Below are 24648 nucleotides of genomic sequence, written 5' to 3'. Positions count from 1 at the left end.
AAAAAATGGGAAATAATACTACAGCAAGACTTACTCCAGAAGTGCCTATCAGTTCTGTTAGGTTTGGGTTTATTTACCTTCTCCTACTTTAATATAGATGTTTCTTGATATTTTGAGTTCGGTGAAAGATGTCACTGCTCCGTATTCCTTCTGTGCCCACTGCAGCAGATGTTCATTTTTCTCAGGAAAAACCTTTTCTTCCTTTTCTGCTGACAAGGAGAAATTCCCCTTCTCAAACCGAACAACGGAACCTAGGGACACCTGATGGGAACAAAACCATATTTTTAATCTGTCACACTTAAACACAGAGACTGACGGGAATTACAGCTTATTTCCAACAGCACCTGAACTTCACTGTTTTAACCTCTGTGTGATGACCCCTTTTTAAGAGATGTGTTTTTACAAACAAAGCCCCCACCAGCCTGGGGTGCACGTGGCAGCTGAGTAACGGAGGGCTCCAAGCCACTCTCCAAAGTCATTCAGCTGCAGAAATGGAGCTGAGCTCTGGGGTGAGGGGTGGACAAGAAGGCAAGAAGAAAACGAACACAGGAGAGAGCAAGAAGATAGTCTATTGAACTAAAGGAAGAGAAGAAGTTAAAGCTCAATAGAATTGGGAACTACTGAAGTAACTCAGTAGTCACTGAGTTAAATCAGAAAAAACACGGGTTGGAGCTCCATGACAGATAAAGGCCAACAAAGAAACACAGAGTAACGACAGAGAAAGGGTAAGAGAAAGGGAAGATATTTACTGTTGCTTTATCTACAGGAAGCAAGGAAATGCTTTAGTCTAACACATAAGCCAGATGAGTTATACGTCTTTACAAAAATCCTCATAAACAGGTTAGGCCTTGACTGGAAAAACAAAAAAGTTGTTTAAAATTCTACTGGAATGACTTAGAAAGATCATCCCAACAGCAACATTTCACCTCTCCTGTCCCTGCAGGCAGATAAAGCCAACACCTCCAGACCATTCGCGAGCTCTCAGAGGCTCCTACAGCAAGTGGCGAGAGCAGAGCACTCCTTCATCTGCCCAACCCTGGGGAGCCATCACCTGTCCATGCACTTCACTGTCTCTTCCTTCAAGGTGCTTGAGGACTGGGGACTGCAGGCCCTACCCAGGCTGCTGCTTCCATGTGCACCTTCACTAGGATCTAACTCATCGATCCAAGAATAACAGGTGCTTAAGTGAGAAAGCACAGCGACATGAATAAGCTTTCAGGTTTGAATGCATCAGTGAAGACTTCTTTAGACACATTCCTTCACACAGCTGAAATACAGCCCCAGCTTCCAGGCTGCTGCAGAAGACAGGGCTGCAGGAAAGAAGAACTATTTGCTTGTGTTGTCCCCAGAGCAGCCCGAGAAGTCTGAGCTGCTCTGCTGCTCGCCTCCCCATTCCCTTTCCCTGTCTTTCTGCTAAACCAGACTGCTCTGGTGGAACAAAAGTAAACTCTTCCTCAAACTGAAAATCCAAAACCACTGATGGTTGGAAGAGTGAAAAATACAATTTCTAGTCTGTCCTGAGTATTACTTACAAGTCACAACAGCGTAATGGTCCCAAGACATTTGAGGAAAACATGAGAGAAAATAACATGCTTTATTATTATTATTAGCTGGCAATAATTATTATTATTAGCTGTCAGTACTGTATTTTCCCTGTATTTTCCATGTGGTATTTGAGATATTTATATGCAAGCTAACACAACAGCTTCCTCCTCAGAACGTACTCAGTTTTCCATTTATTACTAATCAAAACTTGAAACCCTTCTGAATCATCTCACAGTGTGACAAACTACTTCCAGCGAGACTGATCCTATCGATGGACCCCAGAGTTACCAAGTCACACCAGCAGGAACCAGCAGACAGAAAACAGCGACCCAACGGTGTGGCACAAGCATCCTCACTGAATGATCACACAGAAAACAGCTCCAAATAAACACCCACCAGCTTACCACCATTTATTTTTTTAATCCTATACTGAAGCCTGTTTGCAATGCTGGTTCCATGACCAGGTTTTAGGAAGGAGCGCAGGGTTCTGTTGCACTTGCCAGGGTTGAGATTTTCACTACCCGGACCTCAGGCAAGGTTAAGTGAGCCAAGTACGTTATTTTTTCTGGAAAGAATTCAACAACCTCTTCCAAAAAAGGCAACCGTCACTGTTTCAACACCTGCCTTGAGCATTAACTACTTACTCCTCACGGCAAACCAAAGCAGCATGCTCTAACATGCACAGGATAAGCCAGAGCGTTAAAACCAAAGAAGGTTTCAAATAGTTGGGGAAATATCAGTTATTTTTATCTGAGCACTCATTAGACAGCTGACTCGGTGATTAGAAACTGCTGCCACACACACTATCTCCTCGCCTCATCTCCTCCAGCGGCTGCTCTCAGAGTGGAAAAAGCACCCTGGCTCTATTCCTACCTGTTGTTGCGAGGACATTAGAAGTGTCTGCGGCAGAAACATCCTCTGCAGCCGACTGTGCAGTCACGCCTGTCACATTTCTGAGGCCAGCTGAGGGAACTTCCAAGCCTCAGGTGGAAAGTCACTTTGCACACCTGAACAACGCTGGCCACAGCCACCAACCCTAGCAAGAACCACAGCTCAGAGGGCTCTTTGGCAGACCAAGTGGATGAGGGTCACTTACAGCATTGTGACAACTTGCTCCCAAACCCTGAGTGTTCTATCAAAGAACAAGCCGCGTTTAGGAATGTGTTTTGATTACACCCACCACTGACCGCTCCGGAGAACAGGGACGGCAATGTTCTCTGCTCCACACAGAGGCGAAGAAACACACACCTCCTGGGCTGGAGAAAAAGTTTCTATGTGTCCCTTAAGAAAACCTCCCGGCCGTACATACGTGACCCTTGCAAGGCTGCCGTGGTGGTTCAGGACACCAGGCACCCTCAGAGGTGCCAAACAGCATAACCTGCAATTCACCAGAGGAAACGCCTTGAGGCCTCTCAAATACACACAGCTGGGAGCAAACGCTGCACACACTCCAAACTGCATCTTCTGGTTCTTATTTTACCTATTTCCTTCTCTCCTTGTCCATGTTTATTGCTATTTTTTTCCCTTTGAACCTGATCCAGTGGGGATATTTACTTTGTTTGCTTTATGACATTTTAAGTACCCAACATCACTATAATTCAGAACTCCCAAGTAGGAAGCAGGCTCACAATTTAGCCTTGGGAGAGAGGCAGGCACCTCTGGGAGATGACTCAGTACGAAGTGAAGTGTCCACAGCATGAACCAATCCCTCCCCTCACAGCAACCACTGTCCCTCCAGCACAAGCGACCAACACAGACACCCATAAAGCCAGGACTGAGGCGAATACACTGGCAGAAGAAAAGCAGCATCCTTCGTATTGTGATCTGGAGAGGAATAAATCTGCTCAGAATAAAATCAAAAACTTGAACCAGCTTTCAGAGCAGCCCACGTGGGGTTCAGACTCAGCTGAACATCACCATGACCATTTCTGACAATGTGCTTTAATCTGCTTTGGTCTCCTTACAGAGGAAAAGAAAAGCCATGGATGGAGATATAGTAGGTATTTAGAAACTCAAAAATAGATCCTTTGCTGTTCATAAAACCACATACAACACACAGCAATCGCCAAGAGAACCATTCTCTTCAGTAAGTGAATGAGAAACACGTTGCTTCTGAAAAGACATGTGAATCACCCACCAGCTCTGCATAATCCTCACCAGCCGCAGTAGTGCAATGTGCTCAGGCAGCAGTAAAATTGTTCATTTTCAGCTTGGTGTTCTCAAGACCTCTTACAGTCATCACAAAATTCCACTTCCAGTTTTCGCATTGTTGAAAACAAACACATAAATAACCAGCACTACCTTATTCTGTTTCAGATTTTAATTCTGCTTCCCAGAAGATGCTCAGTGCGCCAACCACCAGCGATCTCAATAGGAATTAAGGCTGTTCATCACTTTCTTGGGATGAGAGCAGAACCTTGTGGGATCAGACCCTTGTACAGTTTTGTTTATCTAGATGGATGATCCTGGCATTTTCCATCAAAGCTGAAACTGTGTCAGAGCATGTGAAACTCTCAGAACCCCCATGGAACAGTTACTAGAATGATAAAAGGTAAACAAAACTAAAATCCATGTGCAGGGGAAATCTGTTCTCAAAATGCAGGGCTCAGCAGGGGTTTATTGATGGCTCACAGGTGACTGTTCACTCACCTCACATTAATCCAACAATATCTTCATAGACTCAACACAACACTCAATTGATGTGAACAAAGTAAGGCAGCAGAAGCTTTTTCAGGGATTGTTTCAAGTTAGATTCAGTTCAGTGGAAGAAGATAAGGGAAGAATCAAAGTGTGCCTACGCAACTGCAGCTACAGTTTCCACTGGAATCAATGCCTCAGTAACACAACCTGTTGTGATTTATTATCTCCATGTCGCTAACACTAATGATCTGCCAAAAACCACCGCCTGCTTCCGTAAACTTGACCAGCTAACCGCCAGTTTGCTAAAGCAAGCGAAGAGAGGACGGAGTTGTGACCATACAGAAGAGCCATGGTCATCACAGACGCCTGTTCCAGGCCCTCCAGCCTCCTATAGGAAACACACCTAAACCACTGAGTGCCGAATATTGTTTCCTTTCTCAGTCTTGCAGCCTCATTTAACTTAAGTCCAAGTCTTCACAGAATCATAGAATGGTTTGGGTTGGAAGGGACCTCAAAGTCCATCCAGTCCCACCCCTGCCATGGGCAGGGACACCTCCCACTGGATCAGGGGCTCCAAGCCCCATCCAACCTGGCCTTGAACCCCTCCAGGGATGGGGCAGCCACCCCTGCTCTGGGCAACCATGGCCAGGGCCTCCCCACCCTCACAGTGAAGAATTTCTCCTTCAAATCTCATCTCAATCTCCTCTCTTTCAGTGTAAAGCCATTCCCCCTTGTCCTATCATTCCATGCCTTTGCAAAAAGCCCCTCCCCAGCTTTCCTGGAGCCCCTTTCAGCGCTGGAAGCTGCTCTAAGTTCTCCTCATAGCCTTCTCTTCTCCAGGCTGAACAACCCCAACTCTCTCAGCCTGGCCTCATGGCAGGGGGTTGGTTCAGGTCACGGGACAAAGACCCCAGGGAAATCCACTACTATGAAATGTACAATAAGAGTCACTGTTTACTAAACACTGCTTTTAATTAGACACTTGGTGCTATTTTCACACTCTTTCAAAAGGCAAGGAAATGGTGTGGGGAGGGGAGGGGGAAACGTGAATTCTGTCAAGTGGGAAAGGGCAACCAAAGGATCGTTGCCAGCTTCTGAGCAGAGGATCGGAGAAAAAAAACAAACCCAAGGCTCTACAGAAATGTAAACGTCCTTTTAAATTCCTCTTCACACTGTTACACAACACTGAAAATCCACTGCTCTTACTCCGACTAGTGACAGGTCCCTATTTATACCAGATTTATCACTAGCCATGCATTTCCTATCCCTTCTCGCTCTCCTAGCGCAGCGCGCTGCCCACATCTGGGGCTGTTTAACCAGCGATTGGAAAGTCAGCCTCCTGACTTCCCGTTAAATAGGAGGCACAGGAAAACAAATAGCACTTGTTTTTCAGTGAGTCTTGTCAGTTATCCAAAATCTAGTGCAAACCATAGCACAGCCTGTGGTTTGGTGGCAAAGACCCAAAATATGTGAACCATATTTTCATGAAGTGCGAGGAATAAACCAGCTATTGGCTGGAGTAACAAGAACATGGCTTTTTTCTTAGAAACACAGAGATGACTAATAATTAAACTTTTCATTCTATCACTTATTCTTCTTTTGAGCTTTTCTTTTTTTCTCTTCAATCTCAAGCCAGGAGCATGTGATCCAGTTGTGTATTTATCATTAATGCTGTTGCTTCCTCCTTCGATGGACTGAGCACACACAGTCAATCCTATTAAACAGGTTTTTGGGAGTACGGTTATTTGCTTGCATAAGTGCTTTCTCATCCGTAACTCTTACTCATTCAATCATCTGAATAACTAACTCAGAGAAAGAGCTGAAGCATCACATCTTAAATCAAATATTATACAAAATTACACATGTAGCTATTAAGAGGGCTTGGGATCTATTCTGACAGTGATTTCTGCCAGGAAACCACAAAGGACTGGGTCCCTTCTTTCACTGATTTAACTCTCACTACTTTCTCTTGCCCAGCAAATACGTTTCTAGGCCATAAAAGCAATTGAGAAAGCTACCAAATCTAAAGAAAAAAAACTCCCTTGCTGAGTAGCACCTATAAACCCCTCTTTCTGGGAAGTTTCATAAACCTTCTGGGTTTCTGCCAAGCCGCATTTGCAATAAACTGCTTTTAGGGCAGGAGAGAAATAATGACGTGATGAAAATGGAGGAAATTATTTTGTTATATGAAAAACTAGAAGTGGGACGGTGGGAGAGGTCTGGAAGGGTTTTCTGCAAGACAGATCTGCAACAAGAGCACAAGCAAAAACTTTTTCTACAGGTGTTGCCTGGCATATGTGAAACTACCATCTGTCCTAATCCAATCTAATCACTGGGGAAGATGCCCTTCAGCTTCCTCTCCACTCTTCCCCCTTTATGGTGTTGTTTTTTCCTCAGCAGAAAATAAATGTATTTAGCACAGATGACGAGTATTCCTCTTGCTGCACCGAGCTGACCTCCCCACCCACGCTCGGCTCTTCTGAGTGATGGTGGGGGCTGACGGGCCAGCCCTGGAACACTGGGAATGGGCATCTTCTGTTCAAAACGGTTGGGTTTTGTGATGGGTAAAAGCACCCAACTAGACTCAGATGATAAGACAGACCAGTCACCAAAGTGGGGATTCTAAATTATGTGGGTCAGGCACAGTTCAGGCACTAACCCATTGCAGGTGTTTTTGGAGTGAAATGCTACGATACCTGGGTACAATTATTTTTAACACAATGAGAATAAACGCACTAAAATCACAATAATTTTCCCAGTACCGCTTTACTTAACCCATAAGGTTATATGTAACTTTGTATAGAGTCTGAAAACAACTCTGCCTATGGCAAACGCACTGTTTACACCATGCTGGGCCGTCACCCTTAGGCCACTTTAACACAAACAGAAATTTACACAGGGTTTTATCAAGATGCCAACATTTTGCCTTAGTTCTAGCTCCTCATTTTCTTTCTGGTTTACAGATGGGAAAAGATGCCCTGAGATGATAACAGATTGAGGCAGCAGACCAGTAAAGAAGAACTCCCTGAGCACCAGTGCCCATCTCTGATGGCTTCCTCCACAGCGTCGCTGCTCTGTAAGCATCATGGTGCTTCCGCTCACTGCCATGAGTTTGGGGAAAAGTCCTCAAAACATTATATTAAACCCAGCCTCCTGTTAACACAACACAGCGTTTGGTTTGGCTGGGGCACGCTATTTAATTTTAATGGTAATTAATCCCACTGTGAGGTTTAGCCTCCAGCAGACACTGTGTGCACGTGAACCTGTGAGGTGCCTCCATGAAGACGAACTGTGCGATAAGTCACTGTGCTAAGTGAAGCATGCGCATCACATGATAAAAACATGTGCAAAACCTCATGCACGCACCCAATTTACAATTTTGTATTTTAAAATGTTCATCAGGAAGGTACCATGTGCTTCTACTACACTATTTCCATGCCCTCAAAGGCTGGATTTTCTCCCCCATTCATCTGAAACATCTGCTGAAGGGATGACCAAGCCCAAGGCAAAAATCCAAGCTCAGACTCTATGATAGGGACTTTAGCTCCAGCCCAACTCAGCAGTACTGCATTTTCCTGGTCTTTCAGATACATGCTGACACCACCTTTAAATCTTTTCATCCTTTCCTTTAAATAAAGCAATCTGGGGAGGCTCCGCTGTAGTGGGAATCCCCAGGGTAGCAGCCCATCTTCCTACAGAGGGCACTGAGGACACACAGTGCTGCCTCTGCCCTCTGCTCCAACACAAACGTCATTTCATCGCATCGGGCCTTGATTTCTCTGTACAGTGGCGCTAACGGCACTTCAGAGTGCTTTGATTCGTTAGCACTATCAGCAGATAATGAATACCCTTTCTAACACAGAGTTCTCTCCTTTGTTAGAAATAACCCTGGTTCTATTAACACAATTAGCCTGTAACTTTTATTTACTTATTCAAATACACTTCCCCATAACATTTTAAAAACTTTTAAAGTTATATATCGAAATACGATGTTTTACAGAAAAACAACAATTGCTAGGAATAAAAGGAAATCAACAGCTAGGAATTCACTAATGGTTACATGATCCTTTAACTCCAAACTCTGACCTGGCTCTAGGGCTGCAGTCTTTACCAGCAGTGATGTCCCAGATCTTGGCATTTGAGATTCTTTGCACTGCTCAGCTTTCTAACCAGGGATCAATCAATGGAACAGCGCGATTCATACTTCACATACAGTACATTCATGAAATTGTGAATGACTGCATTCTCTGAAAAGTCGGGAGGAGAAGCTGGCAAGGCAACAATTGTCCTGTCCGAGGCTCCCATAGAGACAGACACAATAGTTATGACACTCCTGTGGTATGCGTGGCACACATCGCTGCTCTCCGCACAGAACTCGTGGGCATCAAAAAAGGGGTTTAGAATCTGAAATCTTACGTGATTAACCTACTCTGTTTTCTGGCACGGCTATACATTTCAGGAAAAGGAACAAGACAGTGCTGCACAAGGACACAGTGGAGCCAAGTGTTCTCAAACCAGGGCCAAGGAAGCGAGCTCTGCGCTCAGCTCTCTCGGAGCTGTGACCTACACTCCTAGGCTCTCAAGCCCACTAGAGGCTCTGCAGGGAGGTGGGGAGCTTCTCCACTATTGGAGCAGAAGCAGCGTGTCCATCTGCCCCACCTGAACCATCACTCTTGGTTCTGCACAAGGACAGGCTCCTCTATTGGTTGCAACAAGGAACGGTCAACAAGAAGGTAACAGTTAAGAGTCTCTGACACAGTAATGAGAAAACCTGAGATTGCGACTACCTTAGAACACAAACAAGCCCATGTTCTTTGTACCAGTCAATAATACATTGCACTGGAAACAGGACAGAGTCCTTCAAAGTTCAAAATACCAAGGGTACTCCTACTCTCATACCCTGATGACAGGAAGGATTAAAGCAATACTAGAAAACTTCTGGTGCCCTCAAGTGACAGGACCCTTAGTGTGCTTAACAGTGTCACCCCCACATGAGGTCAGACAGCAGGGTCCCTTCCCAGGTAGCCAACGCTGCGGCACTGCCACCTTCCCCTCCTGCTGATGCACAGTGACACCTCCCAGTTCTCATCTGGCACTGCAGAAGCAGCCTTGCCTGCCACTGCCAGCTGTGCTGGAGGAGCAAAATTAAACCCTATAAGGCTACAGCTAAAAATAATCAAATTTAGTTCTGCAATTAGAGTTGAATATAGTAAAAGCTGCAACTTTAACAAAGATGACTCATGATTAGACATGATGTCAAGCATTAAAAATTTAATCCAAACAACTTGTCTGTTTCACTACAAACAGCAAATGAACATCCTGTCAAACTGCAAGGACGTGATTTACAAATACTAGGTAATATTTGGACCCTACATTATAAGCAGTGTTCCAGCCTTTCTGAGAAATAAGAATGACTTCATTCTAGACTTAGCTTGGTCACTTCGATGGCCCAGGCTTCACTACAGACATAAACTGTGACTGCAGACACTGGGCTCTGTACATATAGAGGTTAGTTTTGGTCACAGACCACACAACTAGGGTCCACTCATTGTATTTCCCACTGCTTTGAGTTTCTTTGCATTGTGGCACCATTAAACTCCTAATGAGGACTGGCAACCTGTTACACCCTCACAGCATTTGGGACTGGAATGGCTGACAGTGTCCATAACTACACGATATGCGGAGTCTGAAAAAGCAGGTTTGGTTTCTTTGCCTTGAAGTCCTGTTAACAAGTAATCCGAACTGCTTTGCCCTGCCCCCTAACTGTTCCCCAGAGCCCTACACCGAAACGTGACCTCCCTTTAACTTGGTTTTTAGTGTACATTTGAAAACAAATGCCACTCACTCCATGTCTCTGCTACAGAGCAGGCTGGAGGGCTGGTGGTACTTACAAAGAAAACTCTTCGGACTCCAGGTGCCAGTCTTTCTGTTTTCAGCTTCCAGACCAGAGGCAAAGGAGAATTGAGAAGAAACACCAGGGGCTTCTGATGGATATGCACTGATGAAATTGGATTCAAATGTAACGTGACCTACGGACAAACACAGAAATACATGAATACTCCCTTGTAGATTTAAAAAACAAAAGCAGTATTTAAAACAATGAATCAAAGGTCATTTTCATATACATTATATCTTCCAGCATTCGGACCTCTTGACCCAAAATTATAGACTAATCTACTTCCAAAAATATCAGTCAGCAGAGCACAGACAATATAAAGAAAGAAATAGTTAACATTTGTGCTCTATGCTTGCAAAGCACTGCTGAAGTGTTTAAGGAAACCTTGGCAAACGCTGATGAAAAATAGCTTCTGCAAAAGGTCAAACCACTAAGCCGTGAGTTGGAGAATGAGGAGATAAAAGGAATTGCAAGCAAACCCTGAGTTCTGGTTTTGAGATGGCAACTACAAAGCTGGCTTTACAGCACAAACCTCATCTGCTGATGCCATTAGGGCACAAATCAAACCTGCAAAAAAAAATAACACTAAACAAAACCCAGGAGGGACGAACCCAGCAGCGCAGGCGAGCGCTACACTAGTTTATGGAAGGAAATGTTAACATACAGTAGGGAAAGAAACGGCCCATCTGCAGAGACTAAAGCCTACGTGGGGAAAATGATCCCAGGGAAGAGGACAATCCAGATGCACAGGGCACTCAGCTTGGGTCCACATCCTGGTGGGTTTTTCATTAGAATCTCAAGTCAACGCAAAGTTCCTATTAGAAATTTAAAAAAATGTTTGCTATTTCAAACCTCTGGTATTTATTAAAACCAACAATGACACAAGAAATACAACACACTCTGAAAACTCCATCTCGGAAACAGCCAGGCCGAGTCCTTTGGGGAATTAGGAAATGGAGAAGTATCTCTGTTTCTACTGATCTCAGACAAGGTTCTACAAAGCCAACATCTATCAGACAAGACAGATGGCTTAGACTTCATGAAGACTTCAGCCTGTTGGTTACAGGAGACAGCACACGGAGAAACCACACCACCTTAGTGAGGAAACCAAAGACTCTGCAACTGCATCTACTATCGAGTTTCAGAGCTGCTATTCCTTTAGCCTTTGGAAATTAAATATTTATATAATATATACATATACGACCATTTCCATACATGCATGGAAATAATCAGCAAAGTTTGAGCTGTATTCAGGAAAGGTGATATATCTATCCATGCCTTTGGCTGCGACTATAGGGTAAGTTATATCACATAATGGAATTTTCCTATGTTTCTGCCTGAAAAATGCAGGCTGATCCTTAAGGAAAGCTACAGGACTTCAATACAAAACCAACTCATCTTTCATAAGTACATTAAGCATCCCCGAGAAAGCTTTCAGAATGAATGTAATTTGCACTACTGCACTCCTCAGTTCACTTACGAGTAAGGTAGCAACAAAACAAAGAGTGGAATTCATGTTCTGGTCCTAAAGTTGAGAAAGAATAGCATTAATGTGAGCGTGCTACAGCTGCAGCCTGTGTCGCTATAGTCCTTGGCACCTATATTGCCTGTCACCATACCTCTTGGCTGAACAGAGTCCTCAGCACCAACCTGGGTTTCTAGCCTAAAACACACCCCAAAGAGCTGCTTGAAAATTACTCAGGACCACCTGATGGGGGTGGAACTGGATGGGCTTTGAGATCCCTTCTGACCCAACGCACTCCATGATCCTGTGATCCATGACACTCGCGTGTGTCCACGCTGGCCTCCACTGTCTGCACAGGCTGCAGAGTTCCTTTAAGGTCTCCAGCAGCCGCAGTGTTAAGGCAGCAGCAGAGGCTCCGCTGTCCCCAGGAATCACAGTTTCATGCAAGGCTGAGTATCACCACAGAAACCAACTACAAAAACAGTCTGCGGGCTCCGGCCCCGTTGCTCTGGTAAAGCAATTTGTACTGCAAGAAAGGCAAGGGCACAAATGCTGAAAGCTGATCAAAGCAAACACTGCTGCTAAAGGACCATTTTGTTTTGCTGACTTCAAGGCATCAAATCGCAGGCTGTTTTCTTCTAAAGAGATGAAAGTCAAGTGCCAAGGATCTGTAAGGTCAAATTAACTATTCCAGTGTGAAGGCCGTTAGATAAATTCATAGCACATTTTCCAAAACAGTCATTACAAATCTGTGCTATTAAAGCAAGACAAAATACACCGTGGTGAACTGTCCTGCCCCGGCGAGGACAGCTGTTCTCTAGGAGGGGAGAAAACTGAATGCGAACTCTCAGATAATACAAACACGCTTTCTGATTTCCAAGTGATGCACTGAAGGTGGATTAATGACATCTTAACTCATTACTCAGCTGCAATGATTACATTAATTAGCACAAAGCAGGCAAAATTTAGAATAGAAATGTGAAGCTGCATTCCTGCCCGTGCCCTCTCTGAGTGCTTTCACTCTTGTTAATGTAACATTCACATGAATTACTCTGGTACTGCAACAGTCAGAGAAACTAACCTGAAGGACGAGATCTCTCCAGCTCATTAGTGAAGATTACCCAGTGCAAGAGGGTTAGAATGGCTACTGAAATTCACTTGAAAAACATGATGTGGATACATTGCCTATAAAAGAATTCCATCAAGGATTAATCCCTGAACCCATCTCAAGTGGTGGGATCTAACCCTCCACCACTTTTCAGAGGTGTTTCTCTTTGCTGTGGGAACAGTCTCCAGGCCAAATTTTTCCTGTTTAAGATGAAAGTAAAGAAAAAGCGTATTCTTCAGATGGGGGCTGTGAATTCAAAATGGAATGCTTTCTTTTTTCCGCACTCATCTTTTCGCTTTGCTCATTGAGTATCGTGTTACAGATCTGACATTGAGCCAGCTGTAGTAGATTTCAATGTCCAGCTTTCAGGAGCCAACGGTTTCCAAGAGAGTGCTGGCTCCAAGAAACACAAAATATGTTCACATGGTGTCACTGCTGGAAATCGCTTTTGCCCAAAGGGTTACACATTTGCACCCTTTAACCAAACGTATAAGCAAGGTCCTGTGGGCATGTGAGACCCCTCTGAGAAGGTTCTCCATCGTGGACTCTACTCGTACAGGGCAAGCACCTATCTGGTTTTGAAAACTCACCCCAGCAATGAATCATCAATTGGTTTTGGTTGGAAGGGACCTTAAAGATCATCCAGTTCCAACACCTTCTACTGCATCAGGTTGGTCAGATCCCCAGCCAACCTGGCCTTGAACCCCTCCAGGGATGGGGCAGCCACCCCTGCTCTGGGCAGCCTGGGCCAGGGCCTCCCCACCCTCACTGTAAAAAAACGTCTTCCTTATATCTCATCTGAATCTCCCTTCCCTTAGTTTAAGGCCATTCCCCCTTGTCCTATCACTCCATGCCTTTTTGTAAAAAGCTCCTCCCCAGCTTTCCTGGAGCCCCTTTCAGTCCTGGAAGCTGCTCTAAGGTCTCCCTGCAGCCTTCTCTTCTCCAGGCTGAACAAGCCCATCTCTCTCAGCCTGTCCTCATAGCAGAGGTGTCGGATCATCTCCACGGCCTCCTCTGGACTCGCTCCAACAGATCCATGTCCTCCTTCAATGAGACAAAACCTTCAGAACAGCATCAGAGAAAGAAATACCTCCAGGAAACCTGCACTGCCATTCAAATCAAGCACTCATCCCCACAAGCAGTTACTTTTTCTCCTGCAGAACCCAAAGCTGTGCCACCCTCACAGTTCTTGCCAGAGATGCACCGCACCCTCCTCCCTCTGCCAGCACCAAAGGATGCTGCTGGGGCAGGGACCTGGTCCTTCAGGAGCAAGCAGGGGGCTGCAATGCAAATCGGGAGTGAAAGCCCTTTTCTTTCTGCATTTCTGTCAGGATGGGGCGCGGGGAACGACTGCAAGTGCCTGGTGGCTCTTACCAGGTGTGGGGAGAACCGAAGTTTATTTCCAAAGATCAGGCAGCGCTCTAATTCTAAAATCAACCCCTTGCTTATTTTACCCTAAATAAATGGTTGCAAAGGGATTGGCTTTGCCTGGGCCTTCTCACCCGCGCTCTACAGAGAGAATCGGATTGACCAAACAGCAGTTACAGCTCAATTGCGAAAATCATGGGAAAGATTCATCCCTGGCACAATTCCACTGAGTCACTGGCATTAACCCAGAGCCTGATATGGTCCCATACATTACCTTATTAAAAAAGAACATTATTGCACAATCTGTTGACCCTTAGGACCTACCACCCAGACTGCCAAACTGGGCTCCACTGGAAAGCAGGCAAGAGAACAGAAAGGTTGGTGAGGACTACCCACCTATGATCTACAGCCCACTCCACGCTTTCCATGAAGAAGTACGTCCAGAAACCTTTAACCAAAAAGTGTTTGAAACCTTTTTTCTTCTGTTTGTCCTGCGACAGGGGTTAAAGGTCAGGGTGCACTGTGCTAGACACAGACAGTTTGTTCCCCAAAGAGCTTACAAACCCAGGTATCCCAGTCCTGCACCATACGGGTATGACAACACCCACCAGCAAACTATTTTGAAGTATGCATGATGTTCGCAGAAGGCCACTTCAACATGAAGATGTAACACTGATGATTCAGAGGAGAAATGGCAGCTGCAGTGCATGTGTTCAAGGGGACAACTACGCAAAGCTCCCTTCATTCTCAGTGCAGCTGCAGCATCACCTGAGCAAAGCAACATGTGTAAGCTCCCTTTATCTGGAGATATAAGATCCAGCTTTTCCTGTGCACACATATTTTACCTAGGTTTCATGTACTCAGTGTTATCTCACGCATTACGTAGTTTGGAGAACCAGAGTTCTCCTGAAAAAAACAGATTTTCCAAGACCTTCTGGCTGCAGCAAAGCAAACAGACAGTTTGTGCATGGACATCTCTGCTCAGCTCTGCCAGCCAAATCCCACCTTCCTGTTCTATCCCCACTTTGGGCACCGGCAGAGCTTGCGCTGCTTGCAGTTGGTTCAGTGGACAGCCCGTGCTCGCCAGGGCAAGGCTGGGACCACTACGCCCTTGCCTCCTGCAACACGAACCAGATGCTCAGGCTCTCAAAGATTAAGTGAAACCATTTGTGCCATCTGCCCTTCCATGAAGCAGTCCAGCTTCCCAGTGCTGGAGACCCCGGAACACGATGTTTTGCTCAGCCCTGCATAAATCAGTAGATGTCAATACCATTCACATGCCGTGTAATGAATCCTAAGGGGAAAGGCCTCTTTTTATACATTTTGTGGGAAAATTTCTTGTTGGCTTTAGATCTATTTAAGGGCACAGGATCCATTCCTGTAAGCTGCAAGCACAGCATCTCCTATTGTTCTAAGTGGCCTGTTCACCAAACAGTATCACAGCAGACTAAGTTTTACTTTAATTAATAAGGTAGAAGACTCCTGTGAAAAGGAAATGCTTTCCTAGACAACATTCTATTCTGCACTGTACATATACAGCAGATCTCAGCTCTTCCTTGGTGAATCAGCTGGGCTGCAACGTAAGTTCAATTTTATACTCCTCTTCCCTTCTCCCCTCCCTAAACTCTTATCAGAGGTCCAATGGCCTGGCAAAAACAAAGGCAGGAGAACCACTGCTGCACTGGAGGATGTGTGAGCGCGCTGTGAAAAGCAGTGCCTGTCCCGAAGGAAACCGAAGGATAAAAGGCAGACGACAAACTGCTGCTGCGACCAAGTGTACGTATCGTACCGAGTACGATATGGGTTCAGAGACTCAGCGCTAGCACTATCTCATCTCTCCCAGGCTCTTACGGGAGACACAGAGTTCAGAGTTCTTCTCAACTGCAGAACACCATGCAGATACAACACAGCACACAGTGTCATAAGAACATCATGGCAAAACTGGAATCAGAATAAAGGGTAAATCCTGAACAGATGAACATCCTACCGTCCACTGTTCCAAAAGCTGCAGGTGGGGAAGGAGAAGATGCTGAGACAATGAGGCTTCAGAAAGCAAGAGATTACAAACAAACATGTAACAGATGATGGGAAGCCCACAGCACAAAGGGTTATGCCATTTGAGAGCCCTCACGTGTAAAACGATGTGTTCCTCAAAGGGTTTGCAGCCAGACCACACATAGATCCAGATGACTGAGAAAAAAAACATCATTCTACAGGTCCCTTAGAGAGACACACTCACACGGGGAGGCGTAAAAAGCAGAGTTCACATTTTTATTGGACAGACAAAACTGAATTCTTGCTTTCTGAGCCAGGGTGAAGAACAGTGTGTGTGCATGACTCACAAAACCCCAAAAAGCTAAGCAGCAGCACTCGATTTAGGAAACAGCTTTGTTTATTGTCAGGAACCCCCTAGCCTGAGTAAGAGTTGGTGCAAGCCTGTGTCTGTAATACCTACACTAGCAAATGGCATTAGAAACTGAAGAAACAGGAAACCGCTTTCAGAGGAGAAAAAGCAACCGTAACCAGTCCATCACCTCTCCAGTCCCCTGGTGTGGGGCTTCACTCTTCCCACATTTTTTCTATTTCCAAACTTCAAAATATCATCAGAACTTTTACTCTCTGTACAATAGTTCAAAGGATTCACTTATGATACTGACTGCACGGGGGGGAGGGGAGGTTAAGAAAAATCAAACCCACCAGGCCTCTGAAGAAAAAACTTTGTTACTCAGGCCCACGTACATAACAAGACTGTACTTACTCACAAAAGCAAAGCCAAGCAAACCAACAAAATCCTCCAGAAGACCTCTTGAGGCTGTCAGTTAACCCTGTTCTGGCACAGTGATGCCATTCCAGGCACTGCTTACCTGCACTGTCCTGCTGATTCTTGCTTGAAAACAGATTTACTGAAGAAAACACTGGCTTGCTTTCCAGCTGCCAGTGTAAGAGCTGGCTGCTGCTCCTTGTAGGCAGTGTTTTCCCATGGAGTTTTGGGTGCATTTCCAGTGTCCACTTTACCTCATAGCAACTACCACTTGAAACCCAGTTAGTGGAAGAAAGAAGTCATGTTTCAATGGTCTATTGTGAAAAGACACCCACAAAGCAAAACTAATGTCATCCATAGTTACATTTCTTGACAGACCTCAAACCTTCATTTACGTATGTGCATGCACCCATAAGACTGTGTCTGTGCAGAAGAAATGAAGACTTCGCTTCCTTAGGTGATGACGGAAGAGTGAGCTGGACTTGAGCCAGGTCTGAATGCCGGTTATCTCCAGAAAGGTGACAGATTTTAATACTTTTCCCTCACTGAGGAGACTCAGGTCATCACCAACTATCACTTCTCATCTAGAAACACCAACTACCACCACTTTCAAGTGTGTGACACGGCATGAGCTCAAATCCTAACACAACCATTTCTATACTACAAATTGCCACAGCGATTGTTAAATAGATACTATTATTAAAGCTCATAGGAATTACCTATAATTCCTTCAAACTTTTCCAAACAGCTCAAGTTTCAGATGTTGGCACCTCACGGTGGTGCTATTTTTGCAGCTTCTCCTTTACATGACAAGTTTCCCTGCTGTAGAAGCACTCTGTTTGTTTCACAGCAAAGGTAAGAGAATCTTCTAAAGAAATACAAACCCGAGTACATTGTAAGTGTTACCAAAAGCATGATCCACATTAAAAAACCCACCTCAGTTAGAATATTTGTTCATTTTCTCATCTGTTGCCCCTCCAAGGTTTTACCTTTTCAGCTGATGCAGGAGCATGGCTGTTGGGCACAGCGAGCTCCAGTTTGTGCTGGAAACCTTCCCCAGTGCCAGGAGGCTGGAGGAGAACGACTTCATTAATTCCAGCTTTTGGTTCAAAGAGACACTCCAGAGAACACCACAACCACGACCACTCATGACAAGTGTTGCTCCAACATCTCACACACACACACGACCAAAGTTAGACTGGAACCTGCCCACTGAGTCTGTGATACCAACAGGTGCCCAGAAATGTCATCACTTCCTTCATTATCTTTGCTTGGGGAAAGTAACTGTAGACAAAGCAGTGATTTATAAATACTCCAAGGTGTGTTAGACACAAGCTCTGAGGAGGGAACTGGAGACCAAGGATGTGCACCACAGTTCATGATCAAAACAAAACACGTGCATCTGTGGAAGAGCGTGTGCAGGCGTGTGCAGGGTGCGCTCACACACCCGTGAGCAGAGACGGAGGGAGAGTCCATCCAGCAGAGACAGCAGCAGCAGCCCAGGTTCTCTCTGCAGGTCTGCAGCAGCACCTCAGCTCCTTTAAGTACTTGCAACAGAGGAAAACAAGTGAGTCCAATTTTCAGCTTCGAACAGGTTGCTCTAAATAGCAGTCAGCAAAACCAAAAAACATGAGTGATCAGAGAAGTCATTCTGACACTGTCCCTCTTGAACATTTACCCTTCTCTGCAGTGGGCCTTGGCTTCAGACACCCTTCCATGCAGGTCTCAAACTAAGAGCAGATCTCACTTTCTGTGCACAAACAGTCCCCTTTCTAAAAACTGAGCACACCAAGGCTCTGCACAGCACTTCGTAAGTCATGAGAAGTCCCTGCTGCCTCTTTAAGGGCAGACGTGCACCAAGGCCCTCCTGCGGGACAGCAGGCTCTGCACAAACAGGCTCCTCTGGCCGACACAAGGCTTCCTCTGGCAGTTCTGGGGGGCAGAACTGGAAATCACTGCCAGGTCCAGTGGCCAGCAAATCCTGAGCTGGCTGGAAACATCCCACAAAGACTGCAGGCCAGAGCAAACAAGATGAAAAAGCCACATTTAAAAAGACTGGATTTTATGTAAGCACAGATGCTTCAAAGCACTAAGAAAGAGGAGAGCGGGGAGAGGGCTGTGAAGCTCTTCAAGAAATGGAGGCTGGGGTGGCTGTGGGTTTGTTTTTTGAAGACATCGCAGGCCTGTGTCCATTACTGAGGCAATTCAGACATCAGTGCCATTTAGTGCATTAGCTGCACGGAAGCCACGTCTTTCAGTAGATACAGCATCATCCGAGAAAGACACAGAATGATTACCTTTTTTGTGGAGCACACTGCCTGTATCTCTAAGGCTTTATAAGGTCTGTCATGTGCTTCAACTCTGATCCAGTCCAGTGCTCAGGCAGCCCAGAAGTGACTCCTGGACAGGGCCATGGGGAAAGGGAGCAACAGCAGCCTGTGAAACCACCCTGGTGAGCCAGTGGAACTCCCACAGGCTGTGGGCAAGCTTTGGAAAACACCCAGGATCGAGAGATGCATGGCATGAGGGACTTCTGCTTTCCAAGAAACAAATACAGGGTGGTTCTGGAGTACATCTGCCACAGCGTCGCTCACAACTTGATTCTGAGACCTCACTGGCACACAGCTCTGGTGGAAGCAGTAATTCATCTGGGCTTCCTTTCTTGCCCTTCTGATGTAAGCGCAAGGGAAGTGGTCCACAAGTCATATGCAAAACACCATGAAAGAAGATTGTGATAAAAAGCAGCAGTCAACCTTACGCTTGACGGAGAGGTTTGCTGGTGACAAACTCATTTTCCACTGCCACTCTGCAGGTCCTGCTGGGACTGGTAATGTTCCTTTTATACGTCTTTGTGAGCCACAGATCACCACGGAACAGGCAATAACAGGGTGGAAGGGATCGAGGGAGCTCCAGGGAGGTGGTGGAGTCTTCATCCCACGTGCAGCAGCGTAGGCTTCCCACTGGCCCGCCGTAAAGGAGCAGAGGACAGAGGCAACACAGCTTGCCAAACGCAACGATGTGTCCTATATTTCCCAGCCTAATTCTGCATCACATCCTGGTTGGCTCACCAGAAATACCAAATCTGCACAGCAATGTTAGTTTAACCAAAAGTTTAATCTTACAGAACTAACAAACTCTTTATTCTTGAGGCTTTTGTTTTACTATGAGTTTAGGACTGCATAGGAGAATGATCAAATTACTTAAATTTGGATTATTAAACCTGAGCCGCATCAAAAAACTTCTGAACACAGTTAAACTGAACACATTAGGAAATTCAGTAAATATGGAGAAAAATAGCCAAAATGCACAAGGTTTTATTCACACACACACACACCCACACACACCCACACACCCCGTCCAGATGTGCACAGCCCTAACGTATAACTCATTGTAGCTAGGAATTATCCTGAACTCAGGATGCACTGCAAAGGTCAGGATATAGAAATGCATTATCAGGTGACTATTTCGGCAACTTCTACTGCCCTATTTTCACAACTTCGAGGATTTCTCCAAAATGTACTCCAATACTGGACTTCAATTTTGCCCATAATTTTATGACTTAAGTGGGTCGGCTCTGGTACCCCAGACACATCGCTAGTAAGTACCTAGTTGTTGTAATCACCCTGCTCCACAGGAACTAACTTGCATTTTAATACCAGAATTATTCTTAAAGGAAAATATACTTTTTTTATTATGAAATTGTTGCCAAGTAACACTGGTTAAACAGTGGGGAAAAGGTCTGTTGAATTATTACAGTCTTAAGGCATTACTCACAATTGTAAAAATAAAGATGAGTCCTTGGTTTTGCTGCCTCCATTTCACAGAACACGTGTTAAACATCTGTATCAGGCATAACATCTTAAAGCCATTGAGGATGAGGATGTCAACGAAAACAATAGTGACTCCACTGCCAGGAACTCTGATTCCATGTATTCATATGTATTCAATCCTAAAAATTAATCTCACGCACACACTTATCTGCCTTGCACCCCCCTTCAGCTCTTTCCATTGTGGCTGCGTGCCTGAATCAGCCCAGGGAAATTCAACAGAGAGATAATGGAGAGTCCTCCGTTAACTCAGGACTCAATAGCACACCTAGCCATGGAGGGACCTGCACCCTAAAACAAGTTTTATGTTTTCTACACACATTTTCCTGGTGCAAATCTCCAGCATTTCCAAGCGCCTCCACAAAAACCATTTTTCTCCAAACAGAACATGCAGCTTCCATGGGGAAGCAGCGAAGCTGCCCAAAGCCGAAGAGAAAGTTGTTATAAAAGTTCAGTAGTTCCGGGCTTTCCGCTGAGCCCCAGATGCACAGAAACACACACACGCACTCACTTCCCCAGGAATATTTGATCAAATAAAACAAACAAAGGAGGCCTGCGTTTCTCATGCCAAGTTCAATATAAACACTTGGGGCGATTACACGTGCCCGTGTTCTATTTCCTACGATAAAGCGTGGCCAATAGGAACTGTGATACAGACATTTCTAAGAAATACTTGAAAAAGAGTGGAACTTTGCAGAGTTCTTAATTGAAGAAAGTGTCTTCATGGTCCCAGCAAATGAGATGTCACCCCAACAGGGACTAACAGTTCCTTGAGGATCACAGACACCATCACAGGATTTCACTCACAAGTCCTATTTCACAATAGGACCTTGCATTTAAAACTTGAGATTTCAGTCTTACCATGAAAGTGCTAAATCACTGATTTAGTTTTGCAAAGTTTGTTCAGAATACAGACTCCCATACATTTCCAGACCCCTCTCCCCTCAACCTTTTTTTTTCAGTTTACAGGGAAGAAAAAGCACCCAAATCTTCCCAATCTTTACTGAAAAGCCTGCACGTGTCACAGGAAGAGCATGAGCCTCTGCCATGCCCTCCCCTGGATCAGCCATCTCCCATGTCTAAATTTGCACATGCTTCTTGTCTCTCTCTCTGTTTTACACAAGTGTCAAAGGGAGTTATAATGCATACATCACTGCTGCATATTTATGAGAACCAAGAGAAGTGCACGAGGATGTTTAATGCATGAGCCCTCTGAGGAACCTGCCAGGGGAAGTTTGCACTCCTCCCAGCATGGAAGGAATGTGTAATTTAGCAGCATCTAGCGCAGGGCAGGTTAAAAACAAACACAATCCAACCTCCTCCCTCAGAGCATGTCTGCACTTAAAGATTTTCAGATTCCACGTTATCAGAGATTCAGCCAACCTCTGACTGAATGCATGGTTTATTTTAAACATGCTTTCCATGCTGCTGAATCCAACTGATGTGCTGTCACACAAATACTTGTTTTGCTCTGGAGTGTACTGGCAATACACTATGACAAACAGACCCCTACCTTTGCTATCAGTGTCTGCAGGTCACAGGAAACACTTCTGCTGGTAAATCAAACTGCTGGAACTCAAGGCGACGGGCATGCTTTACTTTAAGACAAAAGGCCGCTTGGAGCTGGGTTTTACAATAACGGAAAAGATAACATTCGCTCTGCTTTGTTTTCTGAGTCCGACCTTATAAGTAAAAGCTGCTCTTCCCAAGTTGTTTACACGTTTGTGCTCGGCACTGTCGCCAGCACGCCTCGCTCCAGCTTCCTGTGCAGTTCAGAGCAGCCATCTCCAAGGGCTGCGACTGGAAACGGGTCAGGAGATGGGAGAAGGACCCCAAGGGCTGTGAAACACGTTCTGTGCATCACCGTCTGGCACACTGCACATTAGGGGAGGCACAAGCAGCACCTTTCTGCTAGGCAGCAACTATTGTTGTTCAGAGCCAAATATTTAACTCTTGTATCGTGCTGTCAATCTGATTAGATAGCAGTGGCAGGGCCTGCAGCCTCGTGCACGCGTGACTCCAGCTCCTGCTGCGTGCACACAAATGCAGACACTGCTCTGTTACACAAGCGGTGCCAGGAGCATCGAACCGGAGAGAAAGTTGGGTTTGCGTGAACGCGAGCCTGGGAGTTGATTCATTCTGGTCCTTTGGGAGGTGCAAGCTCCAGCTGTAGCCTGCTCCATCCCACCCCCAGGCACCCGTCAGTCACTAAGAAGTGACGTGTTCCCACAGTGCCACGTCCCCACAGCGAGGGCACCCCTCTGCCCGTTTTCCACATTCGTGGTTACTCTGTGAGATCGGCCCCTCCGACCCCATGTCTGTGACTTCGACAATGGATCTAAAGGTGCCGGGGTGATGCGAGAGGCTCTAACAAATACACCACAAAATCCTGCTTGTTTTTCACAAGAAACTATGTAACAAAGAAAAAAAAAAGAATAGGAATTCCAACTCTACTCTGGCTTTCATGCCCAGAGGACTTGACTGTACCTACGCTCTGCCCAGGCACTTGCAGTACACTCATCAGGCTGATAACCCAACGCCTGGCAAACTAGGAAAGGCTTAAAAAACCCTAAAAATCAAAACAAACCAAAAGAAACCTTTGTTCCTCATTCCCAGTCCCACCACAAAAAAAAAAAAAAAACCCAACAAAAAAAACCCCAAAAACCAAACATAAAACCCCACAACTGTACTTTTTCTATTCCTTTCCTGACAGTTGAACTGGAGATCACCTGACATTTCACATTAAAGCCAGCCAGCGAGATGCCTACAGAAAAAAGAAATAACTTTTTTATCATACACTACAAATTGCAGAGTGCACGTACTTAAAAGTGAACACAGGAGCTGATGTTTCACGGATGCATACAACATCCATTGAGCGGGACACAGCACAAACCCAACAAGGCTGCTATTGACAGTGGCAAGACTTTGATTACAGCCAAGAGTATCTGCCTTTATTTAAATGACTACAAAAGGCTCCACTTAAAGGTTCCTGGAGCACATATTTAAACCCTCTTTTTCTAAGCTTCTGCCTGCTATATCATCTTTGTTCTCTCATTGCAAATGCTGCTAATTGTGTTCCTGCGCATCGCTCCTGCAGGATGCAGTACGGAGGACTTGTGCGTGCAATACTGTAAGAACATGAGTGGAGCAGCTCAGCTGTCACAGCACGCAATGTTTTTTCACTTCGGCACTCTGTTTTGATGTGTTTTGAGAGTAAACAACAGTACCATACAACTTAACATCAAAAATTCTCTTCTTGTGCTGTTGCTTTCAGAGCAACTCAAGTTCTTGCCAGTCCCCTCAAGTGCAAGGCACATCAATAAGTAACTGGGCTGTACACAAGTGCTGCCATAGTCAGCAACACTTGCTTTCCTCCCCTCCTCAGTCCGCACTCAGCGAAACATTAAGGATGTTTTACAGAGGTAAAAGAATCTGAACTTAAATATTTGTTTATAGCGGTCATGGCAGGAATCCAAAGGCATTCATGTTAATTTGCAACACATTTAGGTAAACGAACTGCTTTGAAGAGTGCCAAATCTGTGAAGGCCTCTTGCAGATCTACATCTGTTTCTTATTTCCTATGCCCGCCCCACCACCTTTTTTAAGCATACTTCACGGTTGTGAAAGGTGGTGGCAGAGGGGCTGGGTATGGAAGTGCTACAAAGCATGGGTGGACAGCACCCACGCAAGCTGCGCTTGCTGCTTTGCGGTCTTTCTGGTCACAATTCAAAATCAACTTTATTCAGAACAATGACATTTGCAGACATGCTGGTAGCCAGGGATTTGGAAGAAAAGTCATTTCCCCTTTACCTGTCTCTCATGGTGGCCAAGACCTTCCTCAGGGTTCCTGAGGTTGAGGATGTGCACCTCTTGTGGCAGGCTGGTTGTGCCCCGGCTTGCGCAGCCAGATAAGACGGTAAAACTCTCCAGTAAGGCATGGACGGGGTGTGAACTGTTAACCGGCGATAAGACACATTCAATCCTTGGCACAGGACCTGCAGAGTAAGACACAGACGCAAATCATTTGGAGAAAAAAAG

The 24648-nt window shown here is 45.3% G+C and overlaps 1 protein-coding gene across 1 annotated transcript in view; it reads right to left on the bottom strand.

The window, feature by feature from the left end:
- Positions 1-24648, bottom strand: part of TGFBR3 (transforming growth factor beta receptor 3) — an 88768-nt gene that overhangs the window by 35056 nt on the left and 29064 nt on the right. The window contains exons 2-4 of the mRNA XM_069862765.1: positions 24421-24605; positions 10077-10214; positions 78-261 (exon numbers count right to left, since the gene is read on the bottom strand). Coding sequence (XP_069718866.1) covers positions 78-261; positions 10077-10214; positions 24421-24605 — 507 coding nt within the window. The remainder of the gene's footprint in view (positions 1-77; positions 262-10076; positions 10215-24420; positions 24606-24648) is intronic.

This window comes from Phaenicophaeus curvirostris, chromosome 8, assembly GCF_032191515.1.
Source record: "Phaenicophaeus curvirostris isolate KB17595 chromosome 8, BPBGC_Pcur_1.0, whole genome shotgun sequence".
NCBI classification, from domain to species: Eukaryota; Metazoa; Chordata; class Aves; order Cuculiformes; family Cuculidae; genus Phaenicophaeus; species Phaenicophaeus curvirostris.
Note: the sequence above shows the minus strand (reverse complement) of the source record. Positions and strands in the feature narration are given on the sequence as shown.